The 24,299-nt window shown below is 36.2% G+C and overlaps 1 protein-coding gene across 2 annotated transcripts in view; it reads right to left on the bottom strand.

The window, feature by feature from the left end:
* The window catches only part of LOC127629153 (PHD finger protein 20-like), a 55,165-nt gene that overhangs the window by 25,787 nt on the left and 5,079 nt on the right, over positions 1-24,299 (bottom strand). For both annotated transcript variants that reach the window (XM_052106249.1, XM_052106250.1), the window contains exons 2-4: positions 10,635-10,740; positions 4,896-5,067; positions 4,700-4,784 (exon numbers count right to left, since the gene is read on the bottom strand). In XM_052106249.1, the coding sequence (XP_051962209.1) occupies positions 4,700-4,784; positions 4,896-5,067; positions 10,635-10,717 (340 nt within the window). In that variant the 5' untranslated portion in view covers positions 10,718-10,740. The remainder of the gene's footprint in view (positions 1-4,699; positions 4,785-4,895; positions 5,068-10,634; positions 10,741-24,299) is intronic.

The raw sequence follows: 24,299 nt of genomic DNA, 5'->3' as shown, positions 1-24,299 counted from the left end.
TACACACACTTAAATGATCTTTACCCTGCTCTGAGATGAATAAAGTCAGCTGAATGACGTTCTCAGAATGTTCTGCAATTTTTTCAAGAATATAAACTATCAGAACTATTTGTCCAATGCGGAGTTCCCATTCAGAAAATTAGCTTTATAACATTTTAAAACATTTAGTATTTTAAATCTAACCTTCTTTAGCTCGAAAAATTTTCTTCAGAAAATTTTTATTTGCATTATGAAGCCAAAATAAATTTTAGATGATAATCGAGTTCAGTTGGTCGTTAAAAGTTGCTGGACAAATATGCAGGACATAATGCAGTTGTGATGGCGATGCTTTAAATTAGATGATTGTTAAAAATATTGAATAACGGGAATGTATCATATATAAACCCTGATATTACACCGCATCATTTTCCACAGCATATACACATCGATTGATGGTCTTTATACTGAGACTGAAAGTTTCTGCCACTACTTTTGCTGGCAGGTTGCCAGCTTGAACAGGGCCATGACGATCCGCTTTCAGGTCGGAACCGGTGCCAACATGCGAAATGCACAACATCAGGACCAATATTACAGTCATATCAGAAAGGCAACTGTTCCCTTTTGATTGCAATTCCTCCTCTTCTGCTATTATTTGTTAATTAAAATTACTGTAAGCTGGCTAATTTCAATGAATTGTCTCAATAATCTCCCATTTTACCCAAACTGTGGTGGTGGTGTAGTGGTTTAAGCACATAACTGGTAAACTGTTAATCAGAAGGTCACTGGTTCGAACCCCACAGCCACCACCATTGCGTCCTTGAGCAAAGCACTTAACTCCAGGTTGCTCCAGGGGGATTGTCCCTGTAATAAGTGCTCTGTAAGTCGCTTTGGATAAAAGCGTCTGCCAAATGCATAAATGTAAATGTATTTGAATGAAAACGGGCAGAGGTCGGCAAATGTGTCAATTTCCCCCGCATTTTCACTTTGTCGACAACAAAATAGCGTGAAAGGTGGATGGAAACTAGGATATTGTCAACATCTCTTCGAATATCAGTTAAAAGAACAATTAAGTTGATTAATAGAGTTTTTTTTTTACTTGCATCAAAGAGTAATACATTTGCAATGGAAATCTAAATGGTCATGTGCCGCATCTATGAGTTGTGTGAATTGAGCAGGGGAGAGAATGAATCTTCTTCAGGCAAATGCACACACTGGCGTGGGGATGCTCGTCACTCACACGCATTTGCTGCAGCTAGATTATAATGTGATGGCTCACAACATAGTGAATCATAATATATGGGTCACATTTACTGTATGTATCTTGTTTTTTGTGAGTTAAAGATGGATCAAAGTGAACATAAAAGGTGAGAGAGTCTAGTCTTAGCCATTATACACTGAAACAAATCAAGCTTTTGATTAGTCAATAGCTTTCTAAATTTCTAAAACTCCTTTAAAACATGTAATTTAGGAGCTATATTGCAGAAGAAAAAATTATCGGAGAATGTTGAATACAATATTTAATCAGAGCTCGACATTACTGGTCCGGGACATGTGGATTTTTGAAGGGGCAAGTGAAAGAGAATTTTACCTGCCCGGCATGCAGACTGATTAAAACGTCAATAACGAAAAATATAACCTGTGATAGCCTAGGTCTGTGTCACTTATTAGAAAATTAATATTCTTATTCTGCTTTTGAAATTAATCCAGAGCACATAGTTTCATAATTCACTAGTAATCTAGTAACAGCCTTGTTTGATTGTGTGCGTTTGTGTGTGTGCTGAACATGCGCATGTTCCGAAAATGCTCGTGCTAACGCGCACTTAAATGGTCAAATACATTTCAAAATGCCCATCTTGGTGAGGTATTCATGTAAACATAGAGAATGATGTCTAAAGTTAACGTAAACAGCAGAGAAAAAAGTGGATTTGTATTAAAATGTTGGACTTGTAACCATAACAAAAAACACTCACTGCTCTTGACTAAGTAACTTTAGTAGCTTTAAAAACCATTAATGTATTATAATCTTACAGTGAAGACCAGTAGAATTTTATGTTGCATTTCATTCTGAATGTTTACTTGAATACTTGATATTGCTGTTAAAACCTGTTAAAGCTGTTAAAAAAGCATTGCATTTTCTTAATTTGATCATTTTTAATCTGTTTCTATTAATTGCGTTTTTTTATTGTCATTTTATTGACTGTTTACTAGTCTTAAATAATTAAGAACTTGAAAACATTCTTCCATAATTAACATATTAGTTGGTGTTATTATTTGTTTTGAAGCTGGTATTGAGAATCGTCAAATTTCACTACCGACTACTGAAATGTTGGTATTGTTATAATGTATAGCCTTTATTGTAAATGGTAGATCTTGCTGCAATAACATGATGAAAAAGTAGAACTGAAGTGTGAGCACCCCTCTGCAATTAATGGTGGCAATGGAGGCTTTTCTTTATTTGACTACCATAAGTAACATAAAATAATTTTTAAAAGACATTTCTAAAAAAATTTAAAATCATTAAATGCATGATGCTTCTAAAGTAATTAAGTTAAACAATCGTGATCTCAATATTTACCAAAATAATCGTGATTATGACTTTTGCCATAATCGAGGAGCCCTACACCAGAATAAACGTTAATATACAAAGCCTCAACACTTACATATGATTTTTTTCACTAGAACCTAGAGATCCAATCCAACAAGATTATATCCTATCTTTCAACTCATGCCACGACCATGTAAAGACGCCATCTCATCTCACAGTCTTCACAGTATCGCAAGTTATAGAACATTTTCACTGTTCATTTTAAATATTTGAAAAAATACCACAACCTTAAATTCACCACTTGAATAGGGCTGAAACAATTAGTCGACATTATCGACAGCGAATAAAAACAATTGTTGACAAAAATTTCCGTTGTCGAATAGTCGTCTGATTTCATTTAACACAACATGAGATCTTTGGGAGAGCAGCACTTCAGCTCACACTTGATTGAGGAGAGAAAGAAAGAACAGCTCACAGTCCAGACACACTCCAAACTTTCCAAACAGATTAAGGTGATGTAGAACGCAGAGTATTATAATACTAATATGCTAAATAAGTAAATACAGAAGCAGTGTTGTCGTGAAATCAAGCGGAGTTGTACCTGGTGTTCCGCTTGAGCAAAACTTGCCTGTCAGAGCGTCTAAAAAGGAAACACTGCGCCGTTATATACTGTATTTAATGCATTCTTTATTAAAGTTCAAATATTAAGGAAGCGGGCTGTATGCTGTAAATAAGCACAAACTCCGAAATTGTCATTTGTCCGTGCGGTCAGAGCCGCTTTTACGAGTCGCGTGAAAAACAGCACGAGAGAGTTTCAAAGTTCTCCCGGCTGATACACTGTCCCGCGCGGAGACGCTCATCATTGGCGCATGCTTGCTGCAGCTAGATTTTGTTTTAGTGATTGCTCGAGACATAGTGAATTATAATACGAGTTTTACGGTGTGTATCTTATGGTGAAGAAAATCTGCGATGCGCAGCTCTATAAAGAAGAAATTTTGAATATAAAATGTTATTAATTTTTATATTTCAATATCGACAAATCCTTAAAACAATATACATTTACCTGAGAAGCAACATATAAGATATTTAGACTTGCTTTTAGAGCAAATATCTTGAATAGGAGTGTATTTGTTCTTTACTGCACAGGTAGAAGTATGAACAAGTGAAACAATACACCTGTATTTAAGATACATTCTCTTCAAGAAAGTCTAAATATCTTATATGTTGCTACTCAAGTAAATGTATCTTGTTTTAAGGATTTTTAGACAATTTTAAATGGAAAACAAGACAAAACACTTGATAACGATAGGATTTTTTGCAGTGAAATTTTTAATTAATTAAACAATAAAAATACAAGAATTTTTTTAATTCAGTGAATGTCATTTAGAGGCATATTTATAAGATGATTGTCCTAATATTTTTAGTAAGCACCTTTAATACAACCTTTTAAATCGGGGCACAAGCTGAATAGTGGGTTAAGATTAATGATTAATCGTTGCAATAATTGTCAAAATAGTCGAATAATCATTAGATTAATCGATTATAAAAATAATCGTTAGTTGCAGCCCTACATTGGAATAATAAAAACCTGAATTCCACAACATAATCTTCTAGGAAGTGAATTCTCACAAACTATTTTCACATTTTTAAATAATACAGAAACTCATTTCACAATCTGCAATCCACCACTTGAATGATAAAACCCTAAATTGCAATCCAATCTTCTAGGAAGTGAATTCTCTAAAAAAAAAAAAAAAAAAAAAAGAATTTGTAGCAGATTTTTCTCAATGACACCAAAATACAAATCACAATTTATTTTCCCAAGATCATGAATTGTGATACTTTTTTAATTCAAGCACTGAATGTATAATATATATATATATATATATATATATATATATTATATATATATATATATATATATATATAATTAATAATAATAGAATGCCAAAAACTGTTTACATGAAGCAAAACACACCCACACATAATTGCGTCGGTGACTTCTAAGTTCATCTGCCTAGAAAAGTAATCAAACCACTAAAAATATAAAAATATGAGTTGCACAATTCCACCTTGCAACATAGACCCAGAACATTCCTTTAAATTAAGAGACCTGGACATTGATTTGTATCTACAATATTAATAAGCTTTGCCCCTAAGGTTGGGAGTACACACCATCTTTGTCATGGGACAGGATCTTAGCAGGGTAGTACCGACAGTCTGACCAGCTGGCTAGAACTTTCTGGTTGACATAAAAGCCCTGAAAAGAAACAAATATCTATATATAATCTTGTCACATACTCTGGCTCCAAGAGTAACTTTGCCCAAGCTGACTCTGAGTGACTCAACCAAGTATGATAGAAGTACTCACTGGAGCCGACTGCCATTCAGGGAGACCTCGTTTTCTCAGCTGGATTCGTTCCACTGGTCTGAGGTACGGGCTGCTCCAGTTAAACCACTCATCGTAACGGTGACTCCACTGCCTGTAGTGGATAAGAACCTTCTCGTCTTCATAGTCTATCTTCTCAATACTAGCTGCATACCTATGGATAAAAATAAAAAAAAGGATAAGACTTACTTTTATTGAAGCTTAATATGCAGAGACATTTATTTTTTAAATGCCATACCAGCTTCTATAGCAATTTTCAAGGCAAAATCAACTTCAACTTTAAGTAAAAACAATTAAAAACCTATATAACATGTCCAACATTTGAAAACTATAAGCTATTCATAGGTTGAATTCCTTGAAGATTGTGTTGCTAACAATATATTTTTCTTGTTTGAGTTTTCTGACACACCATCATTTGCTCAACCATTGACATGAGTTTGGGGAGGGACTATCTGTTTGAGAGACCAATGACTGATAGGAAAGTCTTTGGGATTTTTGCAGTTCCATTTTGTGTTGCTAGAGGCATAGAAATTACACACTTCATCTTTAAAATGAGAAGCACGAAGCTTTAAATTTTCAGTATCTACTCCTAACAATAACACTTTCTTAAAATGCTGCATTTTGGATTTTCATTAGGAGCAGGTAAAAATGTTGATTTTTAGATTCATTTATCGATCAGTATCGATTCTGAGATCCCAAGAGCGAACTTTTACTCCATGTAAAGTTAAGCGCTGAAAACCATTCACTGCATACTGGGAGTAAAAGTTTGGTTTGACTTGTTCAGTGTATTGTGTGGTCAAAGACAAGATCCTCACAATCCATTTACTATTGAATAATCTCTCGTTTAACACCCTTTCAGTTATTTACAGTCAGTTAGTTGTTGATCAAAAGCATCAACAACAAAAACATTAAGGACTTTTTCTAATCTAACAAAGCACAGGTGCTGTGGAAAAAAACTGAGAGTGACTTCTCTCTTGTTAAAGGTGATATAAATGATTTTTCATGGAAAAGTATGCAAAAAATGTTCCTACTCCTTTAAAGTCATTAATGAAATAAGTGTCCTAAAATATCTCAGCAGTCTCTGTGACAGCTGTAGATTTTGTAAACAGCTAAAAAAATAAAGTGTCCACAGACATTGACGCTTTTCACCTGTCAATCATTTTGCATGTTCTCAGTGTTGTATTTAAAGGGGATCAATGAGGCTATGATTCATAACTCTTGCCAGTTGAGGGCGCTATTGTGCCACAGTTGGATGGACACAAGCAACGCTGCACTTTTGCTAGATTTTGGTCTCAAAATTTCATTGGAGGCCGGGGTTTTGGAATGGGGGTGTGTGGCTAATTCAATGGTTCAGTCACTTGAAAGCATCAGAAAGCTAATATGGCTAACAGCACCTTTAATGTGCACACCACACACTTCTGTGAGACTTTTGCTGAAATCTTAAAGAGAAAGTATCTGTTTAGAAATGACTCTACAAATCAATGGAAGTACTTCTAATAGAACAAATTATGCTTGTAATCAGTAAACACACACACACATATATATGTATGTATATGTGTGTGTATATATATGTATATAAATACTTTTTATTACGGTAAGTTTAAATAAGAAAGAAATGTAATGCATAAAAACTATTGTTATCAAGTGTTTTTGTCTTGTTTTCCATTTAAAATCCTAAAAACAAGATACATTTAATTGAGAAGCAACATATTTTTAGACTTGCTTTAAGAGAATGTATCTTAAATATACAGTAAGTGTATTTTGTGTACAAGTGTATTTTTTTACAAAATATACTTATATTCGAGATCTATTCTCTAAAAGCAAGTCTAAATATCTTATATGCTATTATATTCAACATTCTCAGATAAAAAAAATTATTGTGCAGTATAGTTCCTAAAGTAAATGTACATGGTTTTAAATTCATTTTAAATATTTTTATTTGGAAAACAAGCAAAACCAAATCAAATACGTATTTTGTTGCAGTGTATAATGGGGTGAAGACTACCTGTCACCAGATTTGCCAGTTCTTACCCCACTCTTCCACCAAGGCACTTGCAAGTCCCCAGACATTTCTGGGGAAATGGCCCTAGCCCTCACTCTCTGATACAACAGGTCCCAGACGTGCTCAATGGGATTGAGATCCAGCCTCTTCACTGGCCATGGCAGAACACTGACATTCCTGTCTTGCAGGAAATCATGCACAGAACGAGCAGAATGGCTGGTGGCATTGTCATGCTGGAGGGTCATTTCAGGATGAGCCTGCAGGAAGGGTACCACATGAGGGAAGAGGATGTCTTCCCTGTAACACACAGCATTGAGATTGCCTGCAATGACGACAAGCTCAGTCCGATGATGCTGTAACACACCGCCCCAGACCATGACGGACCCTCCACCTCCAAATCGTTCCCGCACCAGAGTACAGGTTTCGGTGTAACTCTTATTCCTTCGACGATAAATGCAAGTCCGACCATCACCCCATGGTGAAACAAAACCACGACTTGTCAGTGAAGAGCACTTTTTGCCAGTCCTGTCTGGTCCGTGATGGCTTGTGCCTAAGGCATGTTCACGCAGATGAGCAGGGACCCTGGGCATTTTCATTTTGGTGTTTTTCAGAGTCAGTAGAAAGGTTTCTTTAGTGTCCTAAGTTTTTATAACTGTGACCTCAATTGCCTACCTTCTGTAAGCTGTTAGTGTCTTAACAACCATGTGTCTACGGTGTGTGTGCGATATATATAGCAAATTAACACAAAAAAAGTGTCTACATAAAACTTTTCCATTTAACTGTAGCGCATAAACTGTGTCGATGCTTCAAATATCACGGAAAACTGGTTTGGAACATTTTTGTCGTGAAAATTGGCATTAACACAAAAATATTTTTCACATGACATAGTTTAAACCAATCGTTAGCCTGTGTTAATCATGACGACAAGGTATACATCTTTGAAAGCCAATTTATTGTACGTGAACCATTACTTGCACTATGGATTGGTCTTAACGGCATACCTGCACAGATCCGATGCTGCAAACACATGTGCATCATGACACTTCCAGGAGTGCCAATGCAAATATGTGATTCATTTAATCGCAGTATCCATCCGTTTATTTATTAAAGTTTCTTTTACACACCATTCAAAATAATATATGCAGTCACGGATTTAGCCCACAATACAAAAAACACAATTTCTGTGCACAAAGATGTTTTAAATTAAAAATACACAATACTAAGAGAAAAATATCAGAGTGCTTTTTTGGAACACTAACATTTAGCCCAATTCTATAAAATTATTGTTTAGGCTTACTTTTGAAAAAATGCTGGCAAAATTCCCTGTATTAAAAACAAAAAACTATTATTGTTAGGCCTATATAACTGACTTAACACAAACTTAAATGATCTTTACCCTGTTCTGTAGATGAAAAAGTCATCTGAAAGACATTATCAGAACGTTCTGCACTTTTCAAGACTATAAACTATCAGAACTAATTGTCCAATGCGGAGTTCACTTTCAGAAAACATTTGAAAATGTTTAAACATTTTAAATCTAACCCTCTTTACCTCGGATCGCATTTGCTGAGCTTCTTCAGAAAATGTAAATTGCATATGACACATTGTTTTCAGATGACAATCGAGTTCAGTTGGTCGTTAAAAGTTGCTGGACAAATATGCAGGACATAATGCAGTTGTGATGGCGAAGCTTTAAATTAGATGATTTTACAACGCATCAATTTTTCCTTAATAGCTGTGCACACAGCATATGCACATCAAAGGATGGTCCTTGGACTAAGACCAAAAATTTCTCCAATACTTGGTACAGGTTGCCAGCTTGAACAGGGCCATGACGATTCATTTTCGGGTCAGAACCGGTGGCAACCTGCGATCGGCGCAACATCAGGACCAATATTACATTCCTATCAGAAGGGCAACTGTTCCTTTTTGATAGCAAATCCTCTTCTGTTTGCATTTATTAGTTAAATTAAAATGACAGTAAGCTGTCTAATTTCAATGAATAGTGTCAATACTCTCCAAATTTTATAAAGACTTTGTGGGGAAATATTAGGGACATCTGGGAGGTGAAAGGTACACAATTAGTGATAAACACATTTCTGTATGGAAAGGGCAGATTTCTTATTTTCTGATTTGTTTTTTTAAAGCATGACGTCATCACGCACAAAATTTTTATCGATAAAAGGCCATTTGAATGGAAACAGGCAGAAGACATTTTTTTTTACACATTTTCACTTAGTCGATAACAAAACAGCGAAAAGTGGATGGAAACTTGGTTAATGACACATACAATAATATCAAGACTAGGGATGTCCCGATACCGCTTTTTCCACTTCCGATCCGATTCCGATAATGGAAATCTCAGTATTGGCCGATACCGATACCAGTGTTGTTTTATTGCATAATCAGTTTATAACATCTTTACATTATTGTGTGGAAATAATTGGGTGTACTCTTTAATATGTAAAGAAACACAAACCTTTAACTACACATTATTTCAATATAAATGTATAGCTTATTAATAAACACTTTATTATTAACTAGCATACTGGATACTGGCACTCCCCGAGTTCTGATTACACAAACCTGCATATCATTAGTGGCTAATCAATGACTGCATAAATACCCCGCTTTCTCTCCCATGTGCGCCTCTCTCTCTCTCTCTCTCTCTCTCTCTCTCTCTCTCTCTCTCTCTCACTCTCTCTTTCTCTCTCTCACACACTCTGTGCCTGTTCTCATCAATAGTAGAAAGTTCTGGAGTCTCAGAAATACTATGTCAAACATGTGTCTTCATTATTGCCTGCAAGTATCATAAAATTGTTGTAAGTTATCTCTCATCGTGTCTATACACTGTCTGGATATTACTTACCTGCTGTTTGCCACTCTGCTTAACTGAATTTACTCACAATGTTTACATCACTGTTTCAATCCTCTGCTCAATAAACCCTGCAGAGTTCATATCTCTGCTGTGAGTCTCTCCATGACAGCTTTAACTTTTAAACCTTCACTCTTTTTATTCACAGTTTAATTCGCTTCTTATTTATATTCTGGTTAAATGCACCTCCAGTGCCGTTCTAAGTCCATATTATAAGTGAACCGAACTGCTGAGCATCTACATCTGAGATGTTCGTTTGTAGCGCTCAAATATTGTGCACGTGTGAAGGCTATAAATAGCCGCGCGTGTGCGTGTAAACCGAAGCACCATTCACTAACGGGCTGAAGCTGCGAGTGCATTTATATGTTTACTTATTAAACACAGCCTATTGCAATTCACAGAGCTATCGCGTGTCTTCAAGTGGCTTTGAATAAAATGCACGAGTCATATGAACCGCTTTAATGGTGTTTTAACAGTTCTTTTATGTCATTTTTTAAGCTTGATAGTAACGGACATGACTAATACAGAGTATCGGATTTGGGTCGGGCTCGTCAGAATATATATGGATTTGTACTTTTTTTTTTAAATGACCAAAAGGTCCAAAACAACAGAGAAAACAATAATTGTAAATCTTAATATTATCATTATGTACTGAAATCTACCCAAATTATTTGGCAAATTTGTATCAATACCTAGCCCTAATTTTCAGTAAGCAAGCACTTTTTTGTAAGCAATGGAATAGAACTGGTGGCTCAGAAGTTGCACTGAGAGGGAGTTAAGTATTTGAATTTCAATCAGATTCAATGAAAGGATGGACAAACAGAAGCAGAAAAGAGACACTGACCAGTTCTTCAGACTGTCCCGAGCCTCCAGCTGCGCTCCCACCTCGAATGTGATCCCACGCCTGTGAGGAGGCATCTTTGTCATTCTGTTCAGAATCACTCACCAACCTAAATTAAAAAATAATTAAATAAAAAAATCAGGGAAGACATGCATGAGCTGTGTCCACATCATAGGGTCAAAAGGTATAAGATGATAGATGATGTAACTGTGATGGATGACACAATCTAATGAAGTTGCTTGTAAACAAACAGTCATATTGAAATCTGTATATCATTGTCTCAATATTAGAGATGCAATGTTTATTGGTGGCCATATTGCTATCAGGCCCACCATGTGGTTTAATGTGGCCCGCGGCTCATTTATCGTAAAAGCTTTTTATTTTTCATTGGATATTTCAGTTAACTTGCATTGGGACCTAACGCGTCTCCACAAGCATTTACCATGCTCAGGGTTTCCAGATAAGACACAACACCTCCAGTTTTGAGATGTATACTTGCATAAATTGGAAATATTCTACCTAATGTTATACTTATTTAGTGCAATCTGGCAACCATGCTCAGGAATGTACTTTTTCTATCTCTCGCTTTCCCCTTTGAACAAATTTAGCGATCTGTAGTTTAATATTCTGCTCTAAAGTGTTATCCGGCTACTGTGTCCATTCTTGAGGCTGCTTGTGATATTTGGTGCTACTTTGCAGGTAAAACTTCTCAGTGATTAAATTAAATATAATAGTAGATCTTGGCATCATTGACATGCGAGCAAAAGCAAGCCAGAGATGAATATGTATATGTTTTTTTATTTGTGCAATTTAGAAATGTTGAATTCCCTCTGCGCCTGTATGTTAATCTAACTCTTGCAGTAATCATGTATCATAATCATGCAGTTGTGTTATTCATTTGTGTGCTGAAAGTCAATCCATCGAGGAGACCCGCATCATGACTCTTTTAGCATGTAAACGGGTAATGTTTTAGAAAAAAATAAGTAAACTCACCCGCTTTGCCCAAACATTAAAAGTTTTATAAATGTAATATTTTTTTTCTTCATTCAAACAGACCCCTGATGTAGAGAGTGTTAAATTGAATAATAAATGAACAGGGAATTAGACATGGTAAAATAAATGTATAAGTTCTGCCTTTATTTAATTTTTTAATGCCTGATTGAAAAGTATCTACCTTTGTAGAACAATACAATACTTCAGGCAACACAGATCACAGATACACGAAAATTGAATACACAACTATTTATGGGCTTAAAAGATACAAAAACCAAATCAATGCAGAACATTGTATCTAAAAAAGAAATAAAATATGGCCCCCCATCCACTACTTAAAGCCAAATATGGCCCCTTTACCAAAATAGTTGCCCACCCCTGTGCTAAATAGTACAGTTCACATATTATATATTATATTTAGAACAGCACTGGAGGTGTTTTTTTTTTTGTTTGTTTTACCACAATTTGAATAAGAAGCTAATTAAACTACTGCAAACTTGTCTACAAACAGACACATACAGGACTTCCTGGAGAGTTCAGAATGTCAAAAAAGCGTGAGAGTTTTAAAAATTAAAGGTGTCACAGAGAGACTCATGGAAGCAGAGATATGAACTCAGTAGCAGGGTTGATTGAACAGACGATTGACACAGTGATGTAAACATTGTGAGTAAATCCAGTTGAGCAGAGTGGCAAACAGCAGGTGAGTAATATTCCGACAGGATATAGACACGATGAACAGATAACTCACAACTGTCTCATGATACTTGCTGGCAAGAATAAAGACATGGGTATGTTTGACATAGTAGCAAGGTCTGGAGTAGTGTTGCCAAAATACTGGTACCCCGGTACCAAGTCGGTACTCAAACAAAAAATGATTTACGATACCAGAATTTCTGGGGACCCGGTACCTATGCAGCGTCAGGAACTTTCGAACGCTCACAACAAGCAAAAGATGACGACAAGCAAAGCTGCTGCGGAGTCTCAACTGAATCTTGTCGAAAAGAAAAGTGGAAAAAGCCAGGTTTGGAAATTCATAGGTTAGAGAAACATCACAGACCAGCAAAAACCTATTTGTAATTGCTGCTTTCGCAATTTTCTGACGAGAGGAGGAAACACATCAAACTTAATAAAGCACATGAAAGACAGTCACCCGGATTTATTCAAGCAACTAAAGCATATTATCATTTGCGTTAGGGCTGAAACGTTTAGTCGACATTATCGACATCGTCGAAAATACAAAATTGACGAGAAAAATGTTTGTTGTTGAATAGTTTGATCTCATTTAACGTAACATGAAATCACAATAAACTATAACAATGACGCGTGAGAGCAGCAGTTCACGCCTGATGGAGGAAGAATTATACAGATCAAAGTCCAGATGCACTCGAAACTTTCACAGTTTATTTTATGTAGATCCCAAAGTATTTGGGAATTATAAAAAAAAAAGTACATTCAGAAGCATGTGCCGTTGTGGACTAAGCGGAGGCGGAGCTCTTTAAAAGGAAACATCCCGGCGTTACATCTTAAATGCAGTAAAATGTAATGTTTTCTAGCTTTATTAAAGTTCAAATAATACAGAAGCAGCTCATGTTAATGACTATAAACTCAGAAACTGACACTTCTTTGTGTGGTCGGTGCCTCTTCAATGAGTTGTGCGAATGTCCCGATCTAAGGAGGAGAGATTGAAACTGCACCCGGCTGAGAGAGACTCTGCCTCGAGGACGCTCCTCTCTTGATTGCGGACGCTTCATGCAGCTAGATTAGAACTTATTTAATCATAAATATATATATATATATATGTCCATATGCATTTCTTATTATGAAGAAAAATGGCAAAATGCAGCTTTATTAATAAGGGAGCACTTTGCACATTAGTTTGGAAATAGTTTTTTATTCATTCTAGTATGCTTGTTTATTTAGGTTTTGATTTTTAGTACTTGGTAAACATTTAAATTAAAAGTTGCAAAAGTTGAAGCAAATCTTATATAAGTGTTCAAAAATACTTTAAGCATACATTGTTCAGTTTTGTTATAATTCAAATGTAATATATTTAAATTAAAGTGTTGCTCAATGGCATATTTCTGTTCTTAGTTCTGCTGCTAATGTTTTGTTAACTTTGTTAATAAAAGAGTGTTGTTTAGTAACCTGTTTTTGTGTTTTGCTTTGGTACTGAAAATGGTATCAAGTAGTGACATTTCACTGGTATTGGTACCGACTACTGAAATTTTGGTACTGTGACAACACTAGTCTGGAGTCTCAGAGATACTATGTTGAGAACAGACAAAAAAAATTAGCCAATAATGATATGCAGGTGCGTGTAATCAGAACTCAGGGGAGAGTGAGCGCTGACCGCAGTGAGGAAGCGAGAGACCTGTGGATCCATGACAAAAGGTGCACGATTAATATATATTACTATTATAATCATTTGTTTACAAATTATAATAATACTTAAGTTGAATGGGTTCCAAAAAATAACTTTGTGAATGAAAAGTGGACTGATGTCTTAATTAAATTGAACAAAAAATGGATCTGAAGTCATATACAAGTTGAAGAAAAAAACAGCTTATTTTCTACTGATGACTTTTACTGGAATTACTGTAAATTTTGTTGCTACATTATCCAGCATACTAGTTAATAATTAAGTGGTCCTTAATAAGCTATACTTCTATATTGAAATAATGTGTAGTTAGAGGTTTGTGTTTCTTTACGTATTAAAGAGTACACCCAATTAGTTCCACAGTATAATGTAAAGATATTCTAAACTGATTATGTAAAAAAAAACAACACTGGTATCGGATTGGGCGATACTGAGATATTCCGATATCGGAAGAGAAAAAGTGGTATCGGTGCATCCCTAGGTACAGTATAGATTTATAATATAGGCCATAATATTCAAAATGCTTACTGGCTATTGGTACTGGACAAAATGTGTATATTGTGCCTCCCTATTTAGTGAACATGCATCCATAAATACATCTAATAATACTATATAAAAAAAAAAAATAAAAAAAAAAGATCAAAACTACACAACGCAAACCCATGACTTGAATTATAGGCTACAACATTCATACAACCAATTGGTAGCCAATAACGAAGCCCCATACAACACAAAGCAGCAAAAGACACCGTAAGCACTCAATATGCATACATGCAGTGCTGCTAAACTTTAAATGATGAATTTGACTGATTACTGATGATCCTAACCAGCTCATGAAGATCATAACATAACAGCATCAAAAGACATGTTACAAGAGGCATAACATCAACAATGCATCTGACTCACCATTGACTAGTTCAGTTCTCCATAAAGTCCATAAAGAGTCCATAAAGCTGGAATACATTTGCTTGTACACACATTTCTGTATGGAAACGGCTAAAGGGCAGATTTATTTTGCGATAAACCAAAACGTATGCGACAAATTATTTTTTAAGCATGACGTCCTCACGCACACCATTTTTATCGATAAAAGGCGATTTGAATGGAAACAGGCTGAAGACAGCAAATTTCCCAAAATATTTTTTACGCATTTTCACACTGCTGATAACAAAACAGCATGAAAAGTGGATGGAAACTAGGATACGGAGACCTCTACATCTTTATCTGAGCATCTTCTGTCATGCGGACAAGACAGGACATGCAGCGCCAGTGCCCTCTAGCGGCAGATGACTGCATAGCCAGCTTTCTCCAACTCTGCAAGCCATTATTACTGAATGCAGTTACCCTGAAATTAATTAACCAACAATCGATAAGCTAAATCGATCAAATTATTAATGATGTTAATCAAATAATCATTAACATCCCTAGGTCACACTTTAATTCACAGCATCCATGTTTGTGTATTTACATGAATTCTTTGAGAAATACTATAACTACTTGTACGAGATGTGTAATTATTAGATCTGTCAAAATCAACGCATTAATGCATGTGATGTATTTAAAACTTAAGTGTTTTTTTTTTCTTAATCGTGAATAAAGCATTTACTGATTTCACATTATATTCTAGCATTTTATTTAGCTCTGTGTGTGTGCTAAACACTGGTTGGAGTAGGACATAACCTTTTTGTTATTACACTGATGCACACACGACAACACACACACAACAGCGATGGAGAAAGGACAAGCCCAGATGGGGCTTGTGACAGAAATCAAGTACTTTACAGCCTCTGTAATTACAACCGAAGCACATCAAGGCTTAACTATCACAAAAACGTTAATGAGACATTGTCTGCAAGCGCTTTTCATGTGGAGTAAGGCCTGTAGTGATTATTAAATAATTATCCGACTGTGGTTATTTGATCAAACCAATTATTGTGCACTTCAAATTCACATAACATTTTAATGCCCCAATAAGGGAATTTTAAGCAAATACATGAATGCCATGAACGGGGCACTTGTATGCTATTCAGTTGAACTCCGAGCATCACTGAGCCGCACCGCGAATTCAAACAGAGCAGCTCCTGTTCGGAAGAGCACGTGAAGCACTTTAAGCGCTCTGACGCACGCATCGTCAGCAGAGGCTTGTGCCAAACTCGTGAGAAAATATAAACAAGCAAATATAAACTTTGAAAGTGAACACAAAGTGCTCCGGTTTAACTTTAATTTTAACAATCATGTAATGGCAAATATTCCTGGTCATAGAGAGTTCATAAACGTGTTAATGACACAGTACATAGAGGTGAAGCATGCTCATAATAAAATTATGAAAATAAAATGTCAAAGGTTTTGTTTCATGAAATACAAGGGCTCTTGGGTTGAATCAAAGAGCATTAAAATAACGTGAAAGTGATGAAATTAGGACAGAAATATTTTACCATTTCATAATAAAATATAACAAATATAATATTTTATATTATATTTCTTAGACAGTTCTTTGAAAAAGTATTTGCGCACAAACTGTTTTATTCTGCTTTTATATACTCATCATAAATTGTTTAAAAATTTTAAACAAAATGTATCATAAAACAAACACAAACTGAGTAAACACAAAATACAGTTGTTAAATTATTGAAGAAAAAAACATTATCCAAACCAACTAGGCCTGTGTGAAAAAGTTACTAAATCCCCAAATCTATGAAACTGGATTCATAATGGGTTCAGCTGGACTAGACAAACCCAGGGCTGATTACTGCCAGCCCCGTTCAATCAAATCAATACCTAAGTAGAACTTTTTCTGCAGCATGGAGCTGGCTAAAAGGTCTCACCCAGTAGCACACTATGCCAAGGTCGAAAGAAATTCCAGAAATTATGAGGAAAATGGTGATTAACCCTTCCCAGAATAATGAATTTTACAAATCTATTTCAAAGGCTCTAAGACTCCAAATAACAATAGTGAGACCCAGTATCTCCAAATGGAGAAAACTTGGCACAGTAGTGAACCTTCCAGCGGACCTTCCAGAATTCCTCCAAGAGCACAGCTACGACTCATCCAGAAGTCACGAAAAAGCCAAGGACAACATCCAAGCAACTGCAGACCTCTCTTGCATCAATAAAGGTCACGGTTCATGACCGCCATCGATGGATGAGTGGTGAGGCAAAAGACACTGCTAACCCACAAGAACATGAAGTCTCATCTGAATTTTGCCAAAACACACCTTTATCATCCTCAAAGATTTGGGGATAATGTTCTGTGGACTGAGTCGAAAGTGGAACTGTATGGAAGGCAGGGGTCCCTTTACATCTGGTGTAAATAAACACAGAATTCCACAAAAAGAACATCATACCTATGGTCAAGCATGGTGGTGTAAGTGTGATGGTGTGGGGATGCTTTGCTGCTTCAGGGTGACTTGCGCTAATTGAGGGGAACATGAATACTTCTCTCTAAAATCCAAAAGGAGAACATCCGGTCATCAATCCATGAGTTGAAGCTCTAGCACAACTGGATTATGCAGCAAGACAATGATTCAAAGCATAGGAGTAAATCCACCTCTGCATGGCTCAAAAGAAGCTAAATTAAAGTTTTGCAGTAGCCTAGTCAAAGTCCTGAATTGAACCTGATTGAGATGCTGTGGCAGTTCGGGCAATTCATGCTCATAAACCCTCCAATGTGGCTGAACTAAAACAGTTCTGTGAAGAGTGGGCCAAAATTCCACAGCGTTGTGAAAGACTGAACTCCAGTTATCGGAAGAGTTTTGCGCAGCTCTACAGACACACATACGTAACACGTGCATGCTATTGATGTACTCTCTGCCCTCAGAAAGGTGTGCAATATGTAAGCGCCATACACAAACATCTCAGATGTAGATGCTCAATAGTTCGATTCACTTGTAATATGCATTTAGAATGGCACCAGAAGAGCATTTCACCAGATTTTGAATAAGAAGCGAATTAATCTTGTGTGAATGAACCAAAAAAAGACGACTTATTGGAGTGTTCCAGCTGTCAAAATAAAAGCCAGTTTTAAAGTTAGTGGTGCATTAGGCCTACTTAAATGTATTACTATTGGAATATCAAATTATTTAGTAATAATAATATTTTTGGAGAATTTGAACCCTTTAAAGTCCAGATTCAAGTTGTATTTAAGACTTACACTGGAATTACTTTTAGTTTTGCTGCCAATTAATCCAGTTCTCTGTGTAGTTAAAGGTTTGTGTTTTATTAATATATACACTGAAAATGAGTACCTCCAAATAGTCACTCAGTGAAGTATAGATATTCATGAACTGTTTCTGAAAGAACAACACTGGTATCGGAGATTTCAGGGTTTCGGAATCAGAACAGAAAAAGTGGTATAGTGGTATATATAATTATTATAGTAATTAGATATAATTACATGCAACATGTCACAGACAATGTATAACAAAATGTGATGGCTATATTTTTGACAGCCTAGGCCTATGTCACTTTTTAGAAAGTTAATATTCTTATTCTGCTGTTGAAAGTAGGGCTGGGTATCATTAAAAACAATTCGATATCGATACTTTGACTTCGATAATGCTGAAATGTGTATTTTTCAACTCAAACATACAAACTAGCAACAACAACAACTATAAATGCAGTGTTTTCAAATTAAAATATTTTTTCAAAATTAAATATCTTTGCATTACTGCAAAATTGTTATTTTCTCAATAAATAAAATAGAACAATAAATAAGAACATACAAATTTTGCATATATATATATATATATACACATACATACACACACACACATTTTCTTGTTGTTATTTTTCTCATAAGATTGATATTATGATTTCATCAATGATTGCGAGCTGCAGACAGCGGGGGTGAGCGACGAGCGTCTCCGTGTTAAGAGTGCGCTTCAGCAGGCGGAAAAATTAAATCTCTCCCGGTCTCGACTCCCACTCAGATCGCAGTTTTGGAGTTTGTGCTTATTTACATGTCACACTCCCGCTAGGACGACGCAATACGTCGACGCAAAATATGCGCGTCGATAAGTCAGACCAAAACAAAGATGGCGGCGCCGGAGAGTAGAAGCAAAACGAGTGGCTCCTCAGACTACCAGAAGTGCAAGGCGGCACGCACTCGTTCATCTAAAGTGTGGGAATTCTTTAATTTAAAAGGAAAAAATTATGTGATATGTCGTCTTTGCAAAATGGAGATCGCTTTCCATTCTAGCACCACGGCAATGCACCAGCACTAGGGCTGGGATATGCGCGTCGAATTGTCAGACCCAAAACAAAGATGGCGGCGCCGGCGCCAACACGAGTGGCTCCTCAGACTACCAGAAGTGCAAGGCGGCACGCACTCGTTCATCTAAAGTATGGGAATTATTTAATTTAAAAGGAAACAATTCCGTGATATGTCGTCTTTGCAAAATGGAGATGGCCTTCCATTCTAGCGCCACCCGGGAGCAGCCGCAGATGACAGAGCACCGTAAGTTTTTTTCAACTCCCCACTTTGCACTCGATGTTGGAGTAGGCTATAATACGTTGTCGACACCTAAAGTTTTCAGCTATAGCTATTAATAATGCGCTTATAGCTATGAATGTCGTGAAAAATACATAGAGGACACTGACAACGGCTGACAGACAGGACCAAGCAGGTAACATTTAATAAAGTCTCAACTTTCAAATTTGGACATTCAAAGAAAATTAAACCATAAATAGGCCTACTATTTTGTGGCTCTTTAATGTGTCATGACAGATTGCCTCAGTTAAAGCTGCTCGTGAACCGATCATCTTTTCCTTGGTTAATTTATAGCATCAAATAGGCTAAACATGAATGTAGCCTACATCAGAAGGACTGTTGTTTTAACCGTGGAATGATGTCAGTACAGTAGCCTACAATCCATTATTCAAATTCAAATCCACCGACGTTAATCTTCTCTCTCCTGACTACTTTGTCGGACAAACATGGCGTATTATGATTGATTGATCAGATCGCCAGTCAATCAAACTCCCAGCAAATGTTTTTTTTTTTTACATTTTATACAACCCCACCCCCGATGAAACCGGTATTACCGGTGTTGTCACAAGTCGATTAATCGAATCCAAACGGACTGAAAAAATGAATCGTTAGATTAGTCGATGCATCGAAAAAAATAATCGCTAGATTAATCATTTAAAAAATAATCGTTTATCCCAGCCCTAACTCCCATATTATATTAACTTTAATTATTGATGAAATAAAGACATATCGCCAAGCTGCGATCTGTGTTTGTTATTTTTTCTGACCACCAGTTCAGTGTTGGCGTCCATCTTCACCTAATTTCCATGCTGCACACCGGAAACTCACATAGCCACTCCCTAAATTGAGACTGACTGGTCATCTTTTTATTAGCGGTGTAGAAAATGGGCAAACAGCTCTCCGTCCACACATGCACTTATTTATTTAATAAAATCGCAGCATTTGCCATCATATAATCGCACAGGCTGACATTGCGATTTGATTAATCGCGCAGCACTACTGTATATATATATAGCAATATCCAATTACATTAATCCCTGGGCTGAGGTATCAAATAAATGCAAACAGAAGAGGAATTGCTATCAAAAAAGAACAGTTGCCCTTCTGATAGGAATGTGATATTGGTCCTGATGTTGCGCCGATCGCAGGTTGCCACCGGTTCTGACCCGAAAATGAATCGTCATGGCCCTGTTCAAGCTGACAACCTGTACCAAGTATTGGAGAAATTTGTGGTCTTAGTACAAGGACCATCCTTTGATGTGCATATGCTGTGTGCACAGCTATTAAGGAAAAATTGATGCGTTGTAAAATCATCTAATTTAAAGCTTCGCCATCACAACTGCATTATGTCCTGCATATTTGTCCAGCAACTTTTAACGACCAACTGAACTCGATTGTCATCTGAAAACAATGTGTCATATGCAATTTACATTTTCTGAAGAAGCTCAGCAAATAAGATCCGAGGTAAAGAGGGTTAGATTTAAAATGTTTAAACATTTTCAAATGTTTTCTGAAAGTGAACTCTGCATTGGACAATTAGTTCTGATAGTTTATAGTCTTGAAAAGTGCAGAACATTCTGATAATGTCATTCAGACAACTTTTTCATCTACAGAACAGGGTAAAGATCATTTAAGTTTGTGTAAAGAAAAAGCTTATATAGCTCAAAAAATAATTTTTTTTTTTGTTTGTTTGGCAATTCATTTAATACGGGGAATTTTTCAGCCATTTTTTCAAAAGTAAACTAAACTATTTTATAGAATTGGGCTAAATGTTAGTTACAAAAAAGCACACTGTTGTTTTTCTCCTAGTATTGTATATTTATTTTTAATTTAAAACATCTTTGTGCACAGAAATTAGGTTTTTCGTATTGTGGGCTAAATCCATGACTGCCGCCTATTATTTTGAATGGTGTGTAAAAGCAACTTTAATAAATGTCTACCATGATTAATTGCAAATGGGTGCCATTAATTTGTTCTCCATGCACTTGTTGATGTGCATGATAAAAGATATTTGTGTTGGCACTCTTGGAAGTGTCAAGTCAAAGTAAGATCAATCCATAACAACATACAATAAAAATTGGCTTTCAAAGATGTATACACCTTGTCGTCACGATTAACACATGCTAACGATTGATGTAAACTCCGTCATGTTATACTACATTTTTGCGTTAATGCCAATTTTATCGACAAAGTGTTTGCAAACCAGTTTTTCGTGACATTTGAAGTAACAACAATGAGTTTATGCGCTAGAGTAAAAGGGAAAAATATTATGTGTACACTTGTGAAATTTTAACGCGGAGAGAAACAACCCTAAAGCGCATCAAACATCACATGCCCTCTGTCATTAGGGCTTTTAATTTAATAATCGATTAATCTAACAATTATTAGAATGATTATTGCAAATCATTAGCTCTTAACCGATTATTCAGCCTGTGCCCCGACGTGCAAACTAAGAATTAAGAGGACAAAATCATCTTTTAAAAATACCTCTAAAAGACATTCACTGAAATAACGGGAAAAAAAACTCATTAAGTTTGAGTAAAGAAATTCACTGCAAAAAAAGAAACGTTTTTTTCTCTTGTTTTCCATTTAAAATAGTCTAAAATACAAAACACATTTACTTGAGAAGCAACATATAAGACATTTAGACTTGCTTTAAGAGAATGTATCTTAAATATACAGTAAGTGTATTTTGTATTATACGTGTATTTTGTTCACTTGGTTATACTTCTGCGAGTGCAGTAAAGACAAAATATACTTATATTCAAGATCTATTCTCTAAAAGCAAGTCTAAATATCTTATATGCTGCTTCTCAGGCGAATGCATTTTTTTTTTTTTATAGATTTTTTTTATTTGTATTTTTAATATTATATTCAACATTCTCAGATCATATTTTTTCTTCTGCAGTATAGCTGCAAAAGAAAATGAACATTGTTTTAAAGGAGCTTTAGATAATTTTTTAGAGTTATATCGGAAAACAAGCCAAAAATTTATTTTGTTGCAGTGTATAATGGGGTGAAGACTACCTCTCTCACCTTTCTGTTCACTTCAATCCATCTTTAACTTACTAAAAAACAACCTCTCTCTATTAATAAAGCTGCATTCTGCCAATTTTCTTCAAGATAAGAAATGCACAGTGACACATATTATGATTCAATAAGTCACAAGACATCACGTTCTAATCTAGCTGAATTAAGCATGCGCGCTCAAGGGATGAGGGTCTCCACGACAGTGTGACAGATCGGGACATTTGCACAACTCATAGATGAGGCACTGATCGCACCATGTACATTTTTTTATCTACGGTATTGAGAAAAAAATGCAACCGGACAGAGAATCTCACATGTGTGCGCATCTCCTTTATTCCTTGTCAGACTCATCAACTTGCGACACACACACACACGTGCGTGCAGCGGAGAAAATGTCTGAGAGTAGTGAGGCGAGGGGGTCTGAAATGAGTGGGTGTGTGAGTTAAAGCAGTGTTTCTCAACTGGTCTATTCGGACTGGGTCACGGACAGCAGGGAAAGAGCAATGCCGTGGTTCTCCAATTGAAGATATTTCTGTGGCTGCCCAAGTGATAGACTATTTAGGACTGCCGACGTAGATTTAATGATAATCTCGCAAACAGCTAAAGCAGACATGGGCAATATACGGCCTGGATCAGGCCCAACATGTGGTTTAATGTGGCCAGCGGCTCATTTATCGTAAAAGCTTTTTATTTTTCATTGGATATTTCAGTTAACTTGCATTGGGACCTAACGCGTCTCCACAAGCGTTTAACATGCTCAAGGTTGCTAGATAAGAGACGAAACGCCCCCAATATTAGATTTATACTTGCGCAAATTGGAAATATTCTGCCTAATGTTATACTTATTTTGTGCAATCTGGCAACCATGCACGTCTCACTTTCTCCTTTGAAAAACACCGATAGCACATACCAGGGCTCGACAATATGGACTGCCCGATGGCCCGGGGCCAGTGTGAGAAAGATTCGGGCCAGTTGCTAGAACTGACACTTACCCAATCGGGCCAGTGCTGCATTTATAACATGAGTGCAAGCAAACAACATGCGAGAGAGCACAAAAATTACACGGAGCTAACAAAGTCTTCTAACCGAGGAGCGAGCGCGAGTATATTTATCTTGCAAAGATGCGCAAATGCATAATGTACTGGACGTGCCAAGGCACAGTCGCGTGCACACAGAAGATCGTGAAGACACTCTCCTAGCACTGTCCTCACTCTTTTCCAAGTGTTTTGGTAGCAGCTATTAACAATGTGTAGAAAATAGCAGGAACGAAAACCCACTTAATGAATTTCGTAGTGGGATTTAACGTGTTTGCAACATTTTAAGTATCCCGCACATTCCATGTTCACAGTGGGTGAAATCTCCACATTTTACGTTTTTACATGTTGGTGAAAATTAGTGATCCACACATTGGAACACAAGAAATCAAGAGTTTCTTTCTATAGGACTGAAAATCCATGTCTCTCCATGCAAACTTTTGCTAAACTTTGCAAAACCCCAGTTATACACGTGTCTGAAAATCACGAGCTGCTCAATATCCACAATGGAAGTATACAGAATATAGAGTATTTAATTTAGTAATATTTCAAAATGTAAACATTAATTCGACATGATAATGCCATTTGATATGAAAAGCATCAAGAACGCTAGGGCTATTATTATCAGAGCTGTTCAGCTGCAGGGTGAAGATGACTATTTGAAATTTTGATCAGTCTAATTCATATCATCCCCATAAAACACCTGTTACATGTCTAATTTCTGGACCATACAGGTACTTTTGCTT

This window comes from Xyrauchen texanus, chromosome 35 (assembly GCF_025860055.1).
Source record: "Xyrauchen texanus isolate HMW12.3.18 chromosome 35, RBS_HiC_50CHRs, whole genome shotgun sequence".
In the NCBI taxonomy this organism is placed as follows: Eukaryota; Metazoa; Chordata; class Actinopteri; order Cypriniformes; family Catostomidae; genus Xyrauchen; species Xyrauchen texanus.
The sequence above is the reverse complement of the archived record's forward strand: the minus strand, read 5'-3'. Positions and strand labels throughout refer to the sequence as shown.